The sequence below is a fragment of the Panthera leo genome, chromosome B2, assembly GCF_018350215.1.
Source record: "Panthera leo isolate Ple1 chromosome B2, P.leo_Ple1_pat1.1, whole genome shotgun sequence".
NCBI classification, from domain to species: Eukaryota; Metazoa; Chordata; class Mammalia; order Carnivora; family Felidae; genus Panthera; species Panthera leo.
Window position 1 is genome coordinate 111375780 of NC_056683.1, and position 14857 is coordinate 111390636.

The 14857-nt window shown below is 33.6% G+C and overlaps 1 protein-coding gene across 3 annotated transcripts in view; it reads left to right on the top strand.

The window, feature by feature from the left end:
* NKAIN2 (sodium/potassium transporting ATPase interacting 2) overlaps positions 1–14857 on the top strand; it is a 980716-nt gene that overhangs the window by 460131 nt on the left and 505728 nt on the right. For 2 of the 3 annotated variants that reach the window (XM_042939744.1, XM_042939745.1), the window contains exon 2: positions 375–512. The exons of the other annotated variant lie outside the window; for it this stretch is intronic. In XM_042939744.1, the coding sequence (XP_042795678.1) occupies positions 375–512 (138 nt within the window). The remainder of the gene's footprint in view (positions 1–374; positions 513–14857) is intronic. 3 annotated transcript variants of the gene reach the window in all.

Below are 14857 nucleotides of genomic sequence, written 5' to 3' on the forward strand. Positions count from 1 at the left end.
ATTTATATAATGACATTTGAGCAGATCCTAACAACATACCCTTTGTGTGGACTTTGCAAACTTGCTGGTTGATGAATTCAAGTATTAGTGCATATGACAATATAATTTATCCTGTGACTGCACAGATGATATCCTGTGAATATGGCTTGATGCCTCCACAAAATCATTCTGAAAAGGATTGTAGCTGCCTATGGATCTACAGCCTCCATAGTGTTTCTTTGAAATATACCTGAAAATGTCAGTCTTACTATTAAAGATAAATGCCAGATATGGTAACACAGTTATAATTGCTAATTATAATGCAATATGATCCTTTTGCCGTCTCTTCTCTCTCACCACTGTGCTTACCTCTGTACCCTGTTTTACTATTCTAGGTTTGTGTGCTGGAGAGGCAAATATTTGACTTCCTTGGATATCAGTGGGCACCTATCCTGGCAAATTTTGTACATATTATTATCGTCATTCTTGGTTTATTTGGGACTATTCAATATAGACCTCGTTACATAACAGGAGTAAGTACCCTTCCTGCTTCTTTAAAAACATTGAAATACAGATGCAAACTACAAATGTCTTGAAAATTTATATGTATGTCCTCTCTTTGAAGTACTGTTAGTTTGTTTTCCTAGTTTCAGATAACATCTACAGTAATTGGAAATGTCAAGTTTAAAACACTTGACAGTGAATGTAATCAGATTGCATTTTCATAAATTAAACTTTCAGCAAGTATTCTATTGTAATTAAAAACAAACTATGCACTTATATTTCCAAATTATAAGATGGCGTCCTTTGATTTAACACATTTGGATGGGAGTTTTTCCCATTTTAAATAATCATATTTTACAAATTGAATAAAAGTAGTTTTAAGTCAATGCAAATGAACATATAGTTTTGATGTGAAACTATTAACATATATTAGGGTTAATATTTGATACCTTTGAAAGCCAGAAGAGTCTGGATCATAGTCTCTATATTCTCCATAATTCTCTTTTTGGTTCAGAGGGAGTGTTTTGCATCTCCACTCAAGTTAAACTTACTTAACATAAAAGTGAAATCCAACTGTGTTGCTGTTGCTATGGGAACCATAACTTAGAATTTTTTACCTTTGTGTGTGCCTCAGATCTCAGCTATAGCTCTTCATTAATGTAGATTTTTTTTAGTTTCATCATTTTTTCTCTTCTATTTTTGACAAAGGAAAAGTCTATAAGTATTTATTTAAAATTATAAAGCAATTTGGTGGTAAAGGAATATATATAAGATAGTGCAGCTAGAGCTCTGCCTTGTTCAACACAAACCAGCAAGCCTTCTCGGGTTTCACAAAGGCCTCCTTCACATAAAAGATGCCCTCTTATGACCTGTTGTCTCAGTCATCTGGAACCTAGATAAAGCTCACTGATACTGAAACAGACAATGTGGTGACAGCTGGACCAAGGGATCCACTGTCTGGCTAAGGATGAGTGAGAAACCCATAGCTTTCTCCTCTGGGTGCGTGCCCAGAAATGAGCACATGTCCCCTCTAACGGTGTATAGCCACGTAAATCATGTATAATGTAGGATATGTTTTTTTGCAGGCTAAAGTTTTTCAATACACAAGATACGATAGCATGATTCATTTTCTTATATAAACTGTGATATGATCTAATATAGGGAAAAAAGTATAGCGATTGGGAATTGGTCTTCTGAAGTCATAATACTAGGATTGAAATCTTGCATCTACCATTTTTTTTATACTTTAAACAGGCATAAACTTGCCAATTTTTAGAGTTCCTACTTTTAAAATAAAAGTAATAATTATATTAATTCATGCTTTAATTAATGAATTATAAGCCATCATATTAATGATTCTTAATTTAACTGTTCTCTTTATTTGTGTAAATAATGTTCCTCTGATTATAATCTTTTTAAAATATAATTTATTGTCAAGTCGGCTAACATACAGTGTATATAGTGTGCTCTTAGATTGGGAGGTAGATTCAGTGATTCATTGCTTACATATAACACCCAGTGCTCATCCCACAAGTGCCCTCCTCAATGCCCATCACCCATTTTCCCCTCTCCCCCCGTCCCCCATCCACCCTCAGCGTGTTCACTGTATTTAAGAGTATCTTATGGTTTGCCTCCCTCCCTCTCTGTTTGCAACTATTTTTCCCCTTCCTTTCTCCCATGATCTTCTGTTAAGTTTCTCAAGTTCCACATATGAGTGAAAACATACGATGTCTGTCTTTCTCTGACTGATTTATTTCACTTAGCATAATACCCTCCAGTTCCATCCACATTGCTGCAAATGGCAGGATTTCATTCTTTCTCATTGCCAAGTAGTATTCCATTGTATATCTAATCCACATGTTCTTTATCCATTCATCAATTGATGGACATTTAGGCTCTTTCCATAATTTGGCTATTGTTGAGAGTGGTGCAATAGACATTGGGGTATATGTGCCCGTACGAATCAGCATTACTGTATCCTTTGGAAAAATTCCTAGTAGTGCTATTGCTGGGTCATAGGGTAGTTCTACTTTTAATTTTTTGAGGAACCTCCACACTGTTTTTCAGAGCAGCTGCACCAGTTTGCATTCCCACCAACAGTGCAAGAGGGTTCCTGTTTCTCCACATCCTCGCCAACATCTGTTGTTGCCTGAGTTGTTAATTTCAGCCACTCTGAATGGTATGAGGTGGTACCTCAGTGTGGCTGTGATTTGTATTTCCCTGATGATGAGTGATGTTGAGCATCTTTTCATGTGTCTATTGGCCATCTGGATGTCTTCTTTTGAAAAGTGTCGATTCATGTCTTCTGCCCATTTCTTAACTGGATTATTGTTTTTTGGGTGTTGAGTTTGGCAAGTTCTTTATAGATTTTGGATACTAACCCTTTATCCAATATGTCATTTGCAAATATCTTCTCCCATTCTGTCAGTTGCTTTTTAGTTTTGTTGGTTGTTTCCTTTGCAGCCCAAAAGCTTTTTATCTTGATGAGTTTCCAATAGTTCATTTTCTGCTTTTAATTCCCTTTCCTTGGGAAACATGTCAAGCAAGAAACTGCTGTGGCTGAGGTCAAAGAGGTTGTGTCCTATTTTTTCCTCTCAGGTTTTAATGGTTTCCTGTCTCATGTTTAGGTCTTTCATCCATCTTGAATTTGTTGTTCTGTATGGTGCAAGAAAGTGGTCTAGTTTCATTCTTCTGCATGTTGCTGTCTGGTTCTCCCAGCACCATTTGCTAAAGAGACTATCTTTTTGTATTCCATTGGATACTCTTTCTGGCTTTGTCAAAGATTAGTCGGCCATACATTTGTCGGTCCAGTTCTGGGTTCTCTATTCTATTCCATTGGTCTGTGTGTCTGTTTTTGTGCCAATACCATGCTGTCTTGATGATTATAGCTTTGTAGTAGAGGCTAAAGTCTGGGATTGTGATGCCTCCCACTTTGGTTTTCCTTTTCGACAATACTTTGGCTATTCAGGGTCTTTTGTGGTTCCATACAAATTTTAGGATTGTTTGTTCTAGCTTTGAGAAGAATGCTGGTGCAATTTGGATTGGGATTGCATTGAATGTGTAGATCGCTTTGGGTAATATTGACATTTTAACAATATTTATTCTTCCAACCCATGAGCATGGAATGTTTTTCCATTTCTTTGTGTGTTCGATTTCCTTCATACATTTTCAATAGTTTTCAGCATGCAGAACTTTTACATCTGTGGTTAGGTTTACTCCTAGGTATTTTATGGCTCTTGGTACAACTGTAAATGAGATCAATTTATTGATTTCCCTTTATGTTGCTTCATTATTAGTGTATAGAAATGCAACCGATTTCTGGACATTGATTTTGTATCTTGTGACTTTGCTGAATTCATGTATCAGTTGATCATAATCTTATGAATATGTCATCTCCATCTCTGATAGAGCTCTTGGAATGAATATCTAGATATGGATGAAAATTTTTGAATAGTTTCAAAACTCAGGCATTGGTTTGGAGGTGTAAGAGGAATTTGGCATTTAAAAGGTGGTCAATAAAGGTTAGTTATAATATGTTTCTCCTTACTGTTATTATTTTTTTAATTGTATTTAAATCCAAGTTAGTTAACATATAGTGTAATCATGATTTCAGGAATAGAATTTAGTGATTCATCACTTACATATAAACCCAATGCTCATCCCAACAAGTGTCTTCCTTAATACCCATCACCCATTTAGCCCATCCCCTCCCAACACTCCTCCAGCAGCCCTCAGTTTATTCTCTGTATTTAAGAGTCTCTTATGGTTTTCCTTCTTCTCTGTTTTTATCTTGTTTTTCTTTCCCTTCCCCTATGTTAATCTGTTTCATTTCTTACATTTCTCATATGAGATAAATCATATAGTATTTGTCTTTTTCTGACTGACTTACTTTGCTTAGCATAATGCATTGTATTTCCATCCATGTTGTGGCAAATGGCAAGATTTTGTTCTTTTTGATCACCGAGCAATATTCCAGTGTGTGTGTGTGTGTGTGTGTGTGTGTGTGTGTGTGTGTGTATACACACACCACATCTTCTTTATCCTTTCATCAGAAGGACATTTGGGCTCTTTCCATAATTTGGCTAATATTTATAGTGCTGCTATAAACATTGGGGTGTGTCAGCCTCTTTGAATCAGCATTTTTGTATCCTTTCAATAAATACCTAGTAGTGCAATTGCTGGGTTGTAGGGTAGCTGTATTTTTTTAAGTGGTCAATAAAGGTTAGCTATATGTTTCTCCTTATTGCTGTTATTATTACTTGAAATGATACCAAACTTCATAGACTAGTGATAGGCTGGCAAGCAGTTTAAAATAGAGCAAAGTGTTCTAAGCTATTGGGTGAACTATTTATTCCCCATTTATTTCAGCCTGCTACAACCCTTAAAACAATTTTGTAGGATTCCTATGTATCAAAGTACAATCCCATCTTTTTAGGTAAAATACATACCAACAGATATTTTCAAGACAGATTGTTTGAGAGTAAAGATGCATGAGCTGAGAGTTAAGATGCCATGGGACACCTTTAAGATTGTTAGATATTTTATATAGCTAAGAGAGCCTCTGAAATCTTTCTGAGGTCTCAACAGTGTGTTTTAGAGCTATATCTTTGATTTGATCTTGATTAGCAAACAACATTTTGAATTTCATCTAGAGACAGTATCTTACGTGGAAAACCTCTTGCCAGCTGGAGATACTATAAATGTGAAACTTATTTTCCAACTCCCCAAATCCTGAGTTGGAAATAATATCCTCTAAATTCTGCTTAAAACCTGAATTGTTCTTTCTTTACCTCATCTCTCTCTTACAATATAATATTATATGTGGCTAAAAGATGACAACACTGTCTGCTGTTTGCTTGGAAGTCCCCTTAGCCAGATCCACAAGTTGTTAGGTATATTTTCTGTCTTCCAGTGTTTCAGCAAATGATCAAGTTAATTGTTCTGATAGTAGTTTATTATGAATCCTTTTTTTCTCCAGTCCTCAAAAACAACTTTCTTACTGCCCTCCTTCCTGTCTTCAATGAGATCTCTTCACTGCCCTTCTGGCTTCCACCTACTACCATTTCTCAAAACTAATACTGTGTTTTAAGTTTATATTATAATATCATTTGAGTTTTGGTACCAGTCCGTTTTAGTTATTTATTTCTGCATATTTTCTGTATAGCAGATTTCTGTATAATCAAATTAATGGAATCTAATTTCCATGATGCCATATTAAAGGTCAAAAGTCGATTCAGGAAAATAGAGATTTCACCATCAAAATGGAATTAAGATTTTTAGTTTCCCTAAAGATAGCAAGAGGAATTAAAATTAAAAGAAACTTGAGGGGTGCCTGGGTGGCTGAGTTGGTTAAGCATCTGACTCTTGGTTTTGACTCAGGCCATGATCTCACTCTGTTGCCAAGGCAGAACTACTTGCTATTTTCTCTTTCCCCTTCCTCTCTACCCCTTCCCCCCTTGCTCACTCAGTCTCTCTCTCTCAAAAATAAATAAATATAAACTTAAAAAAAAGAGGGGCATCTGGGTGGCCAGTTAAGTGTCCGACTTCAGCTCAAGTCAAGATCTCATGGTTTATGAGTTCGAACCCCATGTTGGGGTCTGTGCTGATAGTGCAGAGCCTGCTTAAGATTCTCTCTCTCCCTGTCTCTCTGCCTCCTCCTCTAGTCACTCTCTCTCTCTCTCTCTCAAAATAAATGAATAAACTTAAAAAACAACTTGAATGGAATTATGGATATCAGAAATTCTGATCATTGAAGAATCTCTATTTAGCAGAAAAAATGTATAATTGGGGGCAAGCTGTAACTAACATTAATATATTGCTGCACTTGAGTAATTTCCAACAATCTCTGTGCACTGGAAACTTAGATACAAACAGTGAAATTTATTTTTCTCTCTCCTGGAAATATAGGTCTTTATTATTTCTTTGCCATATTATATGTTTGCATTATTAAACAATTAAGTATAAAAATAAAAACATTCACAATTTTACAATTGAAAACTATTATTAATATTTCTGCATATTCCCTTCATGTATGTGCAAATGAAACATGTCAGATTATGTTACATCTCAAATATGTCATCATTTCTTTAACATTCTATCAAACAGTTATAAAATTCATATGGATATTGTTCATTTAACCTTTCACATTCTTATTTATCATACTCTATAACAATATATACTATATATTGCGGTATGTTATATATTACATATTACATGATTTCCATTTTTATGATAGATAATTCCATATAATCATTTCTGTTAAAATGCTCTCATCTTTATTTGTGATTTCATTCATTAGGAGAAATATCTCAGTAGAGGTGAATCATTTTAATTTTAATCATTGTTTAAATCACCTTAAACAATTTTAAGGTTCTTAGTATATAATTGAGTTACCTATCCAAAATTAGTTTACTGAATTATCCTCCCACAAATGTGCAGTGTAGTCTATTTTACTGCGCTCTTGCTAACCCTGAATATTATCTGTTCTCATATTTATCAGTCTTATAGAAGAGAAATGTCATTTTTGTTTTGAATTGCATTTCTTATCTTCACAGAGTTGGACTTTTTCATGTGTTCATTAGCCATTTTCCACTTTGATATCCTTTTTTAGGAGGGTTGTCTTTGGCTTGGATTTATTTATCTTTACTCATTTTTTTGGAGTCAGTGTTTATCATAACAATTTTTATGTATTGATCACATAGTAAAGATATTTATCCTTTATCATAAATTGTTATTTGGGATGTTTATTTTTTTTCTTATTGAAATAAACTCCATGTCCCTTTGTGATATTTTCTATTGCTTTAAAAATTATAAAATTTAAATTTCATTTTGAAAAGTTTAATGATAAGGCTTCATTATCCTTAGTTCTGATTTTGATAAAACAAAAAGGCAGACAGAGTCCCTGAAATAGAGTCTTAGGAAAATGTGTGCCTTTTCACATTTGTTATTTGTAGAGTTTCAAATTATTGATGGAACATTTTATTCTATTTAATTGGGAAAAAATGATAAAATAATAGCATGTGACATCCTCTGAAACACTGAGCACAGTAGCAATAAATCCAATTTAGAAAATATTGGCAATGAGTTTTGTTTCCTTTACTAATCTCTCACATAAGAGTAAAGAAGAAATATTTAGAACAGGTAACTGGAACAAGAACACAATAGTACCCTTTGAGGGTCTCTGGCATTTCAAGGAATGTAATATGTTGAAGGAAAATAAAATAGATGTTTTCAATACTAAGCAAAGGAAATCTGAAGCCATAGAAAGCCTGTGTTTTGTATAATTCTTGGCAACATCAAGTCTCCCCAAAAAGTCCCAGTTAACTCTGGGTGTAATTTACAAATGCATACATACAAATGGCTCCCGTGAAAGTATTTCCTCATGTCATAAGTGAAATTGTTCAGCACATCTTTATTTGAGCTAAAGATACAGGCAAGCAGGATGCGATTTGGGTTATTCAGTTTATTAGTTAATGACCAAAAAATGTTAATGAGTTGTAGTGCTATAAGTAGTATAAAGTAATCTGAAGACTCTGTAGGTTCCTAACTGCTAAAGGCATGGCAATTTTCTTGGTGATATTACCAGAGGACATGTTGCTATAATGTTCAAAAATATTTCTTTCTTTTTCCTTCCTTTGTACCTTCCTCCCTACCTTTTTTCCTACCTTCATTCCGATTTTCCCACCTTTCTAGTTTTCTACCATCTTTCCATCCTTTCTCCTTTACTCCCTTCCTCCCCACTTTCATTATTTCTACTTAATTATTTTGTAAGAAAATAGAATATCTTATTTAGCTTGAACCTACTGGCTTGATCAAGGAAACCCAGTCCTAAAACTAGAAATAAATTTAAAATAGCTAAAAATCTGTTACTGAAATTTCATAAAAACAGAGAAAAATATAGCATACTAAGATCACAGTAGTATTTTTAAGAATCAGGTTGTTGTTATTATTGTTGTTGTTGTTGCTTACCACTTCTATTTCCCTCGACAGATGCTCTTAGACATCTTCCTCTACAAGTCCTATGAACCTCACATTAACTTTACAAAATTTTTGTTCAACTTCAGATGCCTAGGAAATAGCAGAGTTAGGATGTAGTCCCGAGTCCTACTAACCGCCAAACCCATGCTCTTAACACCTGTACTGAATTGCCTCTTAGGAGCACAGTACAGAGGGCCACAATCTATCTGACAAATGGAAACAAGTTTTGTTAAGTTGTTAGCAAATTTAAAATCCATTATGGCATTTGCAATTTGTAAAGCACTTAGATTTTAAATTGTAGTCTGTCATCCCTCTATTAAGGATTATGTTTTTAGCTCTGTATTTAATGAGGAAATGACCTCATGTCTCAAGAATTAAGAACAGAAAACATGGTGATGAATATTTTATTCTTGCAGAGTAACAGCATTACAGGGTATCCTTAATTTCCAGAAATAGTGATTTGGAATGGTGCTTTTTTCTTTTCTTACAGTAATCAGCATTTTGATGATGGTGATAATTCACATATCTGTATATATAATTTATATCTAATATATATTAATTAAAGGCAAAGTATCTCTTTCCACATCTGTTATTGGTAAAGAGCTTCAAATAATTGATAAGAGAATTTTTGTCTATGTAATTGAAAAAATACCCATATTATGTATTGTCCATATTGTTTGGTAAAATATGTATTAATGTATGTTATCATATGTAGTGCAGAGTTTTTTCATGACATCAGATTAGACTGCAATAGCTAATCCTAAAATCAAATGAATATAAATGATTGGGATGCTTTCCTGTTTGTTTGTTTTTTTTTTAACTGAAAACGCAAGTGATTAAAATAATGTGGGTAAAGCTAATTTGCTATAATAGGGTTATGGTTAGAAAAAGAAGCCAATATTCATTCATCTTTATCCCTTGTGTTTTAAGAATGATAAACTATTAGACTATATCATTATACCCATTCTACTCATTATTTCAAAATAATAAAGAAAATAATTGTGTACTCTTTTTAGTTAATGCATTAAACTTTTAAGTGGTAATTTCTGACCATTTTTGAGAACTACAGTTCAATTTGGCTACTCGGTCTCAATAGTACAATTTTTTTTCAAAATATTTACATGTGCTTCTTAATGAGTATTGATTTGTGAGTTGACACACATCCTTCTTCCCATTGAGGAGGAGGACACAGCATTAGGAACACAACAATGAAGCAGTTTCAGACAAGACTCACCTGCTTTGACTTCCTTGATTTTCTTCTCTTGCGCTAACATGCTAAAGAAAAGAAACGGCATGTCATCCTGGGCAAGGCCTGAAAGCCACATGACTGAAGCACCAAAAGACAAAGCTGTGGTCCATTTTGTAAAACATTCTGATATGACAGTTTGGGGAATGTATAGATACCGTAGGAGATCAGCAGAAAAGCAGGAAAGCAGATAGTCACACACAACTTGTATGGAAAAAAAAAGTCCCTAAATTTCTCGAATTTTCTTTTTTTTTTTTTTTTTAACATTTATTTATTTCTGGAAGAGCACAAGTGAGGGAGGGTCAGAGAGAGGGGGACAGAGGATGGGAATCAGTGCTGACAGGCTGACAGCCGCAAGCCCAATGTGGGGCTCAAACTCATGAGTGGGAGATCATGACCTGAACCAAAGTCAGATGCTCAACCAACTGAGCCACCCAGAGACCCACCCAGGGCTGTAAGTTGAATTTTTATGGTTCATAGAGCTTAGGTCTTGACACAGAATATAACCAACAGTAATAAATAAGAAGCACTTAGTATGTCCTATTTCTGGGTCATATGCTTTTTTAAGTTTTTACTGCTTAATTTCTTTAATAATGTTACCTCCTAAAAGTGTGTGCATCCCTTGCAGTCATTTCTAGGAAGTTATTAATCTCTGTACAAGCAGTTGTTTTGCCTCTTTCATTCATTTTTTCTCAGAGAAAAAATATCCAAAAGAAAACTTATTGCTGCTAAAGCATTAAAAATGCACACTTTCTGTGTTCAGGACAGAAAATCAATGTAGATTAAAGATGAAGAGACTTGAGATAGTAGCAAATTAACAATGCTTCTAATGACTTAGAGTAGTTGTGAAAATACGTCTTTTCCCATAAGCCTGGGAGGGGGAAAAAAACATCATTACACGTTTTATGGATTTAGCCTGTAGTCCTAAAATAAATGTAATCATGCAACATGGTAAATGCAATTTATTCTCAAAAGGAAGTGTTCCCTTGGGGAAGTGTGGGTCATTTGTTCTACAAGAAGATACTTTGTGCTCTCATTCTGGTGTTAGGCTGTGACTAAAGATTTATAGAATACGGTAAATAAAAGTAATTACCTTTTGACAGTCTAAATTCATGTTTGTAAATCATCTAATAATTTTTGGGAAAAAAATTAAGAAGAAACATGTTGTGATATATATGTTTATATTTCTTTTAAAAATCTAGTTACTTCAGGTATATATTTTATAGAATCAAATAACCAAATTGGATTTATGACAAAATATAAGTCCTTTTTCTTACCTCTTTCCAGCTGGTCCTAATCTTTTTATAGTTCTTCTGGGATAGAAAGATAGATTGACCTATACCTATACCTATACCTGTACCTATACCTATACGTATACCTATACCTGTACCTATACCTATTTATATCATCTATATACATAGAGAATATACCCCAGAGGTTTCGTAAAAGTGAAATCATTTTAGTCTAATTTACTTTTGGATCATACTTTGTTCCTACCTCCTAATCCCCAGCGTTTCTGGTTGTTCTTTTTTTTATTCTTATAAAAGTGAACTGGGTTCTTTTTTCTTTTCTTTTCTTTTCTTTTCTTTTCTTTTCTTTTCTTTTCTTTTCTTTTCTTTTTTAGCAGTATCCTAAATATACTTCCAATTCTTATTCATTCTATCTATTGCTTGATCTTCATTCTACTGTTATTTTGGAAACACATTGCTTTCCTCTTCGAATTTAGACCATATTCTTCATATTTGACCATGATTTTATCAGTAGCTTTTTATTTTAATGGTATCCCCTTCTTCCCTGGAGACTTCTCTCATACTACTCTCTCCTTTTATTTTATCTAATTTGGTTGCTCTCTGAGCCTGTTAGACATCTATCTTTTCTGCTCTGTTACCCGAGTTAGATTCATGCTTTCTTAGACCCTATGAATTTTCTTTCTGAAACTCTTTGCACAACTTCCTAAAAAGGCATGTTTGCAAAGTAAACTTTCTGAATTGATTCTACATTTATACTTGAGTAATAGTTTTGTTATATGCAAAATGCAAGGTTGAGAATCATTTTTCTTTAGGACACTGAAGTCATTGTTCAGTTGTACCCTAGGAAGTGGCATTACTGATGGGGAAGTCTGATATCAATCTGTTCTTTAATCTTTTGTAAATAACTTTTAAAGAAGTTCTTGAAGTATCCATTTTATCCTTGTTGTCTTAACATTTCAAAATGAGGTGTCTAAGTGTGGACGTAATTTAAAATTTGTAGGTCTTTTTTGGGGCGCCTGGGTGGCTAAGTTGGTTAAGTGACTGATTTCAGCTGAAGCCATGATCTCATGGTTCATGAATTCCAGCCCTGCCTTGGACTCTGCTGACAGCTCGAGCCTGGAGCCTGCTTCAGATCCTGTGTCTTTGTCTCTCTGTGCCCCTTCCCCACTCATGCTCTCTCAAAAATAAATAAACATTAAAAAAATGAAAACAAAATTTGTAGGTAGGTCTTTTTTGATTTGAAAACACATGAATGCCTTCAACTCTGCACTTTGCATGTATCATTTTTAATTTTTTTAATGTTTATTTTTGAAAAAGAGAGAGAGAGAGAGGCACAGTGTGAGCAGGGGAGGGGCAGAGAGAGAGGGAGACACAGAATCCAAAGCAGGCTTCATTCAGGCTCTGAGCTGTCAGCACAGAGCCCAACGCAGGGCTGAAACTCACGAACTGCAAGATGGTGATCTGAGCCGAAGTTGGACGCTTTACCAACTGAGCCACCCAGGCGCCACTGCATGTATCATTTTGATGATTCTCTTGGCTTTTAGATATTTGCCTTTTTTATGCTCAGATCATTTCATTTAGCAGTTTTGATATATTATAGCTATTTGTGTATTTACTTAATTGTTTAAAAATCTCTTTTTTTTTTTTTCCTCTGGAAAGATAAATGCTTGGCTGGTTCTAAAACTGGTAAAGGGATTATCCCTGTTTTCTGGCCCACTTTTAACACTCATTTTGGTTCACATGTTCCTTCCTCAAGTCTCCAGAATATACAGAATTATGCCTAACAGTTCAGCTTCCTTTGTGTCTGTCACCCCCCCACCTACACAGTGGACTGCCAACTGTTCCACTCTCTTTATTAATCAGTGCATGTAGGTCCGGTGTTCCTCTTCCAGCAGTTGGCTGAAATATCTTTGCTGCTAATGCTCTATTGCTAATAGTTGCAGAAATATACATGTTGCATGCTCAGATTGCCTTTTGCCTCAAAAGTATAATAGTAACCATTAGTGCATTTTACACATTTTACTTTGAGATCATTTTCTTGGTATCGGTGAGATCTGACAGAATGACAAAAAAAAAAAAAGGTTGTACAAAGATGTGGAAATTCAATGACTTCTATTTAATTTTATATTCCCAGATTGCTCTTTGAATGGGTTAAATCAATTTACAATTACTGTAAAAGGTGCAAACGTTTGCCCATATCTTGAGATGTTTATCTTCTAGTTAGTTTATATTTATAGATATTAACCTGCCTTGATATTATAGAACTAAATCTGTCAGCCTTCAAAATGTATTGAAAAATTTTCCAAATCTCTCTTTCAATTTTTATCTAGTAAAGTATGTATATTTTCCAAGTTTCTTGTCTTGATAATGAAGATATACCCACCCTAAGTTATACATATAATATCCTACATTATTTTCTAAGATATTTATTGTTTAATATTTATAGTAAACTTTTAATTCATCTGGAATGTATTTTAATATTTAATATTAAGTAGGGCACCAACACTATTTTCTTCCATATGGGAAACCATTTTTTCTACCCTTTATTTTCCCAAATAATTGAAATATCTTATTGGTTTATATTAAATTATCAAATGTACTAGATTTTTACTTCTTGATTCTCTTTCATTGATTTATTTGTATCCTATGTCACTATCTAACTCGTGATTATAATAAGTTTATAGTATTGTGACAGATGGTAAAACAAGTCTGCTCACTATTTTACTTGTTCATAACTTCCTTGGCTATTCTCCAGCTTTATTCCTTAATGTTAATTTAAAAATAATTATATTCAATTCAAAACAAAACAAAACAAAACCTATTAGGATTATAATTAGAATTTCTTTTTAAAAAAAATAATTTGGCAGAGGAATAATTTATGAAGTTTAGGCTCCTGATCCAAGAATTTAATATGTCATTCTATTCTAATCTGTTTTATTTTGATCTTCAGTAAGACCTTGTAGACATTTTTATATAGATTTTGTGCCATTGTTGTTACATTTATTCATATGTGTTTTGTAGGTTTCATATAATATCTTCCCCTTTCTAAGTGCTTATTATTAAAATGGAGAAAATATTTATTTTGGCATATTTTCATGTCTTGAATTCTCTTATTAACATAGTGAAGTTTTTCTAGCATATATTGATTTTTTTAGCTAATATCTTTAAAGGGAAACTTTTGTTATCTATGTCTGGTATTAATAGTGATTATTTTATATTCTTATGTATTCACAAGACTCTCCAAGGAAGTGTTCAGTATAAGTGGCAATAGGAAGAATCTCAGTCACGTTCCTGAATTTAAATGTAAAGATTTTAGTATTTTGTTATTTATTTTATAATTGCTATTCAGTAAGTAGTCTTTATTACATGTAAGTAGTTTCCTTCAGTTATCAGGAATGACAATATATTTTATTAAATGTTTTTGAACTTACATTAGTATGATAATATTTCTTTTTTTTTTTTTTCTGGATGCATTCAGGTAGGTTGATAACTGTTCTGATATTAAGCCAACCTTCCTTTGCTAGACTATGCCATATTTGTTTGTAATATATTATCCTTTGCTTCAATTCCTGTATTCTACTCCTTATATTTTTATTTACACTTTTTGGGACTTTCTTCAAAAATTAGATTGATCCATAGCTTTTCACCCATAATATTTTGCAAATCATGCAAGCTTCATAGAATAAATTGGGATTTCCTTCTGTGATCTGGACCAGTTCAAATAGGATTGGAGATGTTAATGTTTCTAGGACTCATCCGAAATAATCTAGTCCTGATTCTTTCATAATAGTAGCTATTTAATCATCTTTCCAATATATTCTGCAGTAATTGGTCTTTTTCAGGTTTTCCACTTCTTGCATGATTTCGGTAATGTAAATTTTGAGAGAGCATCTATTTTCTC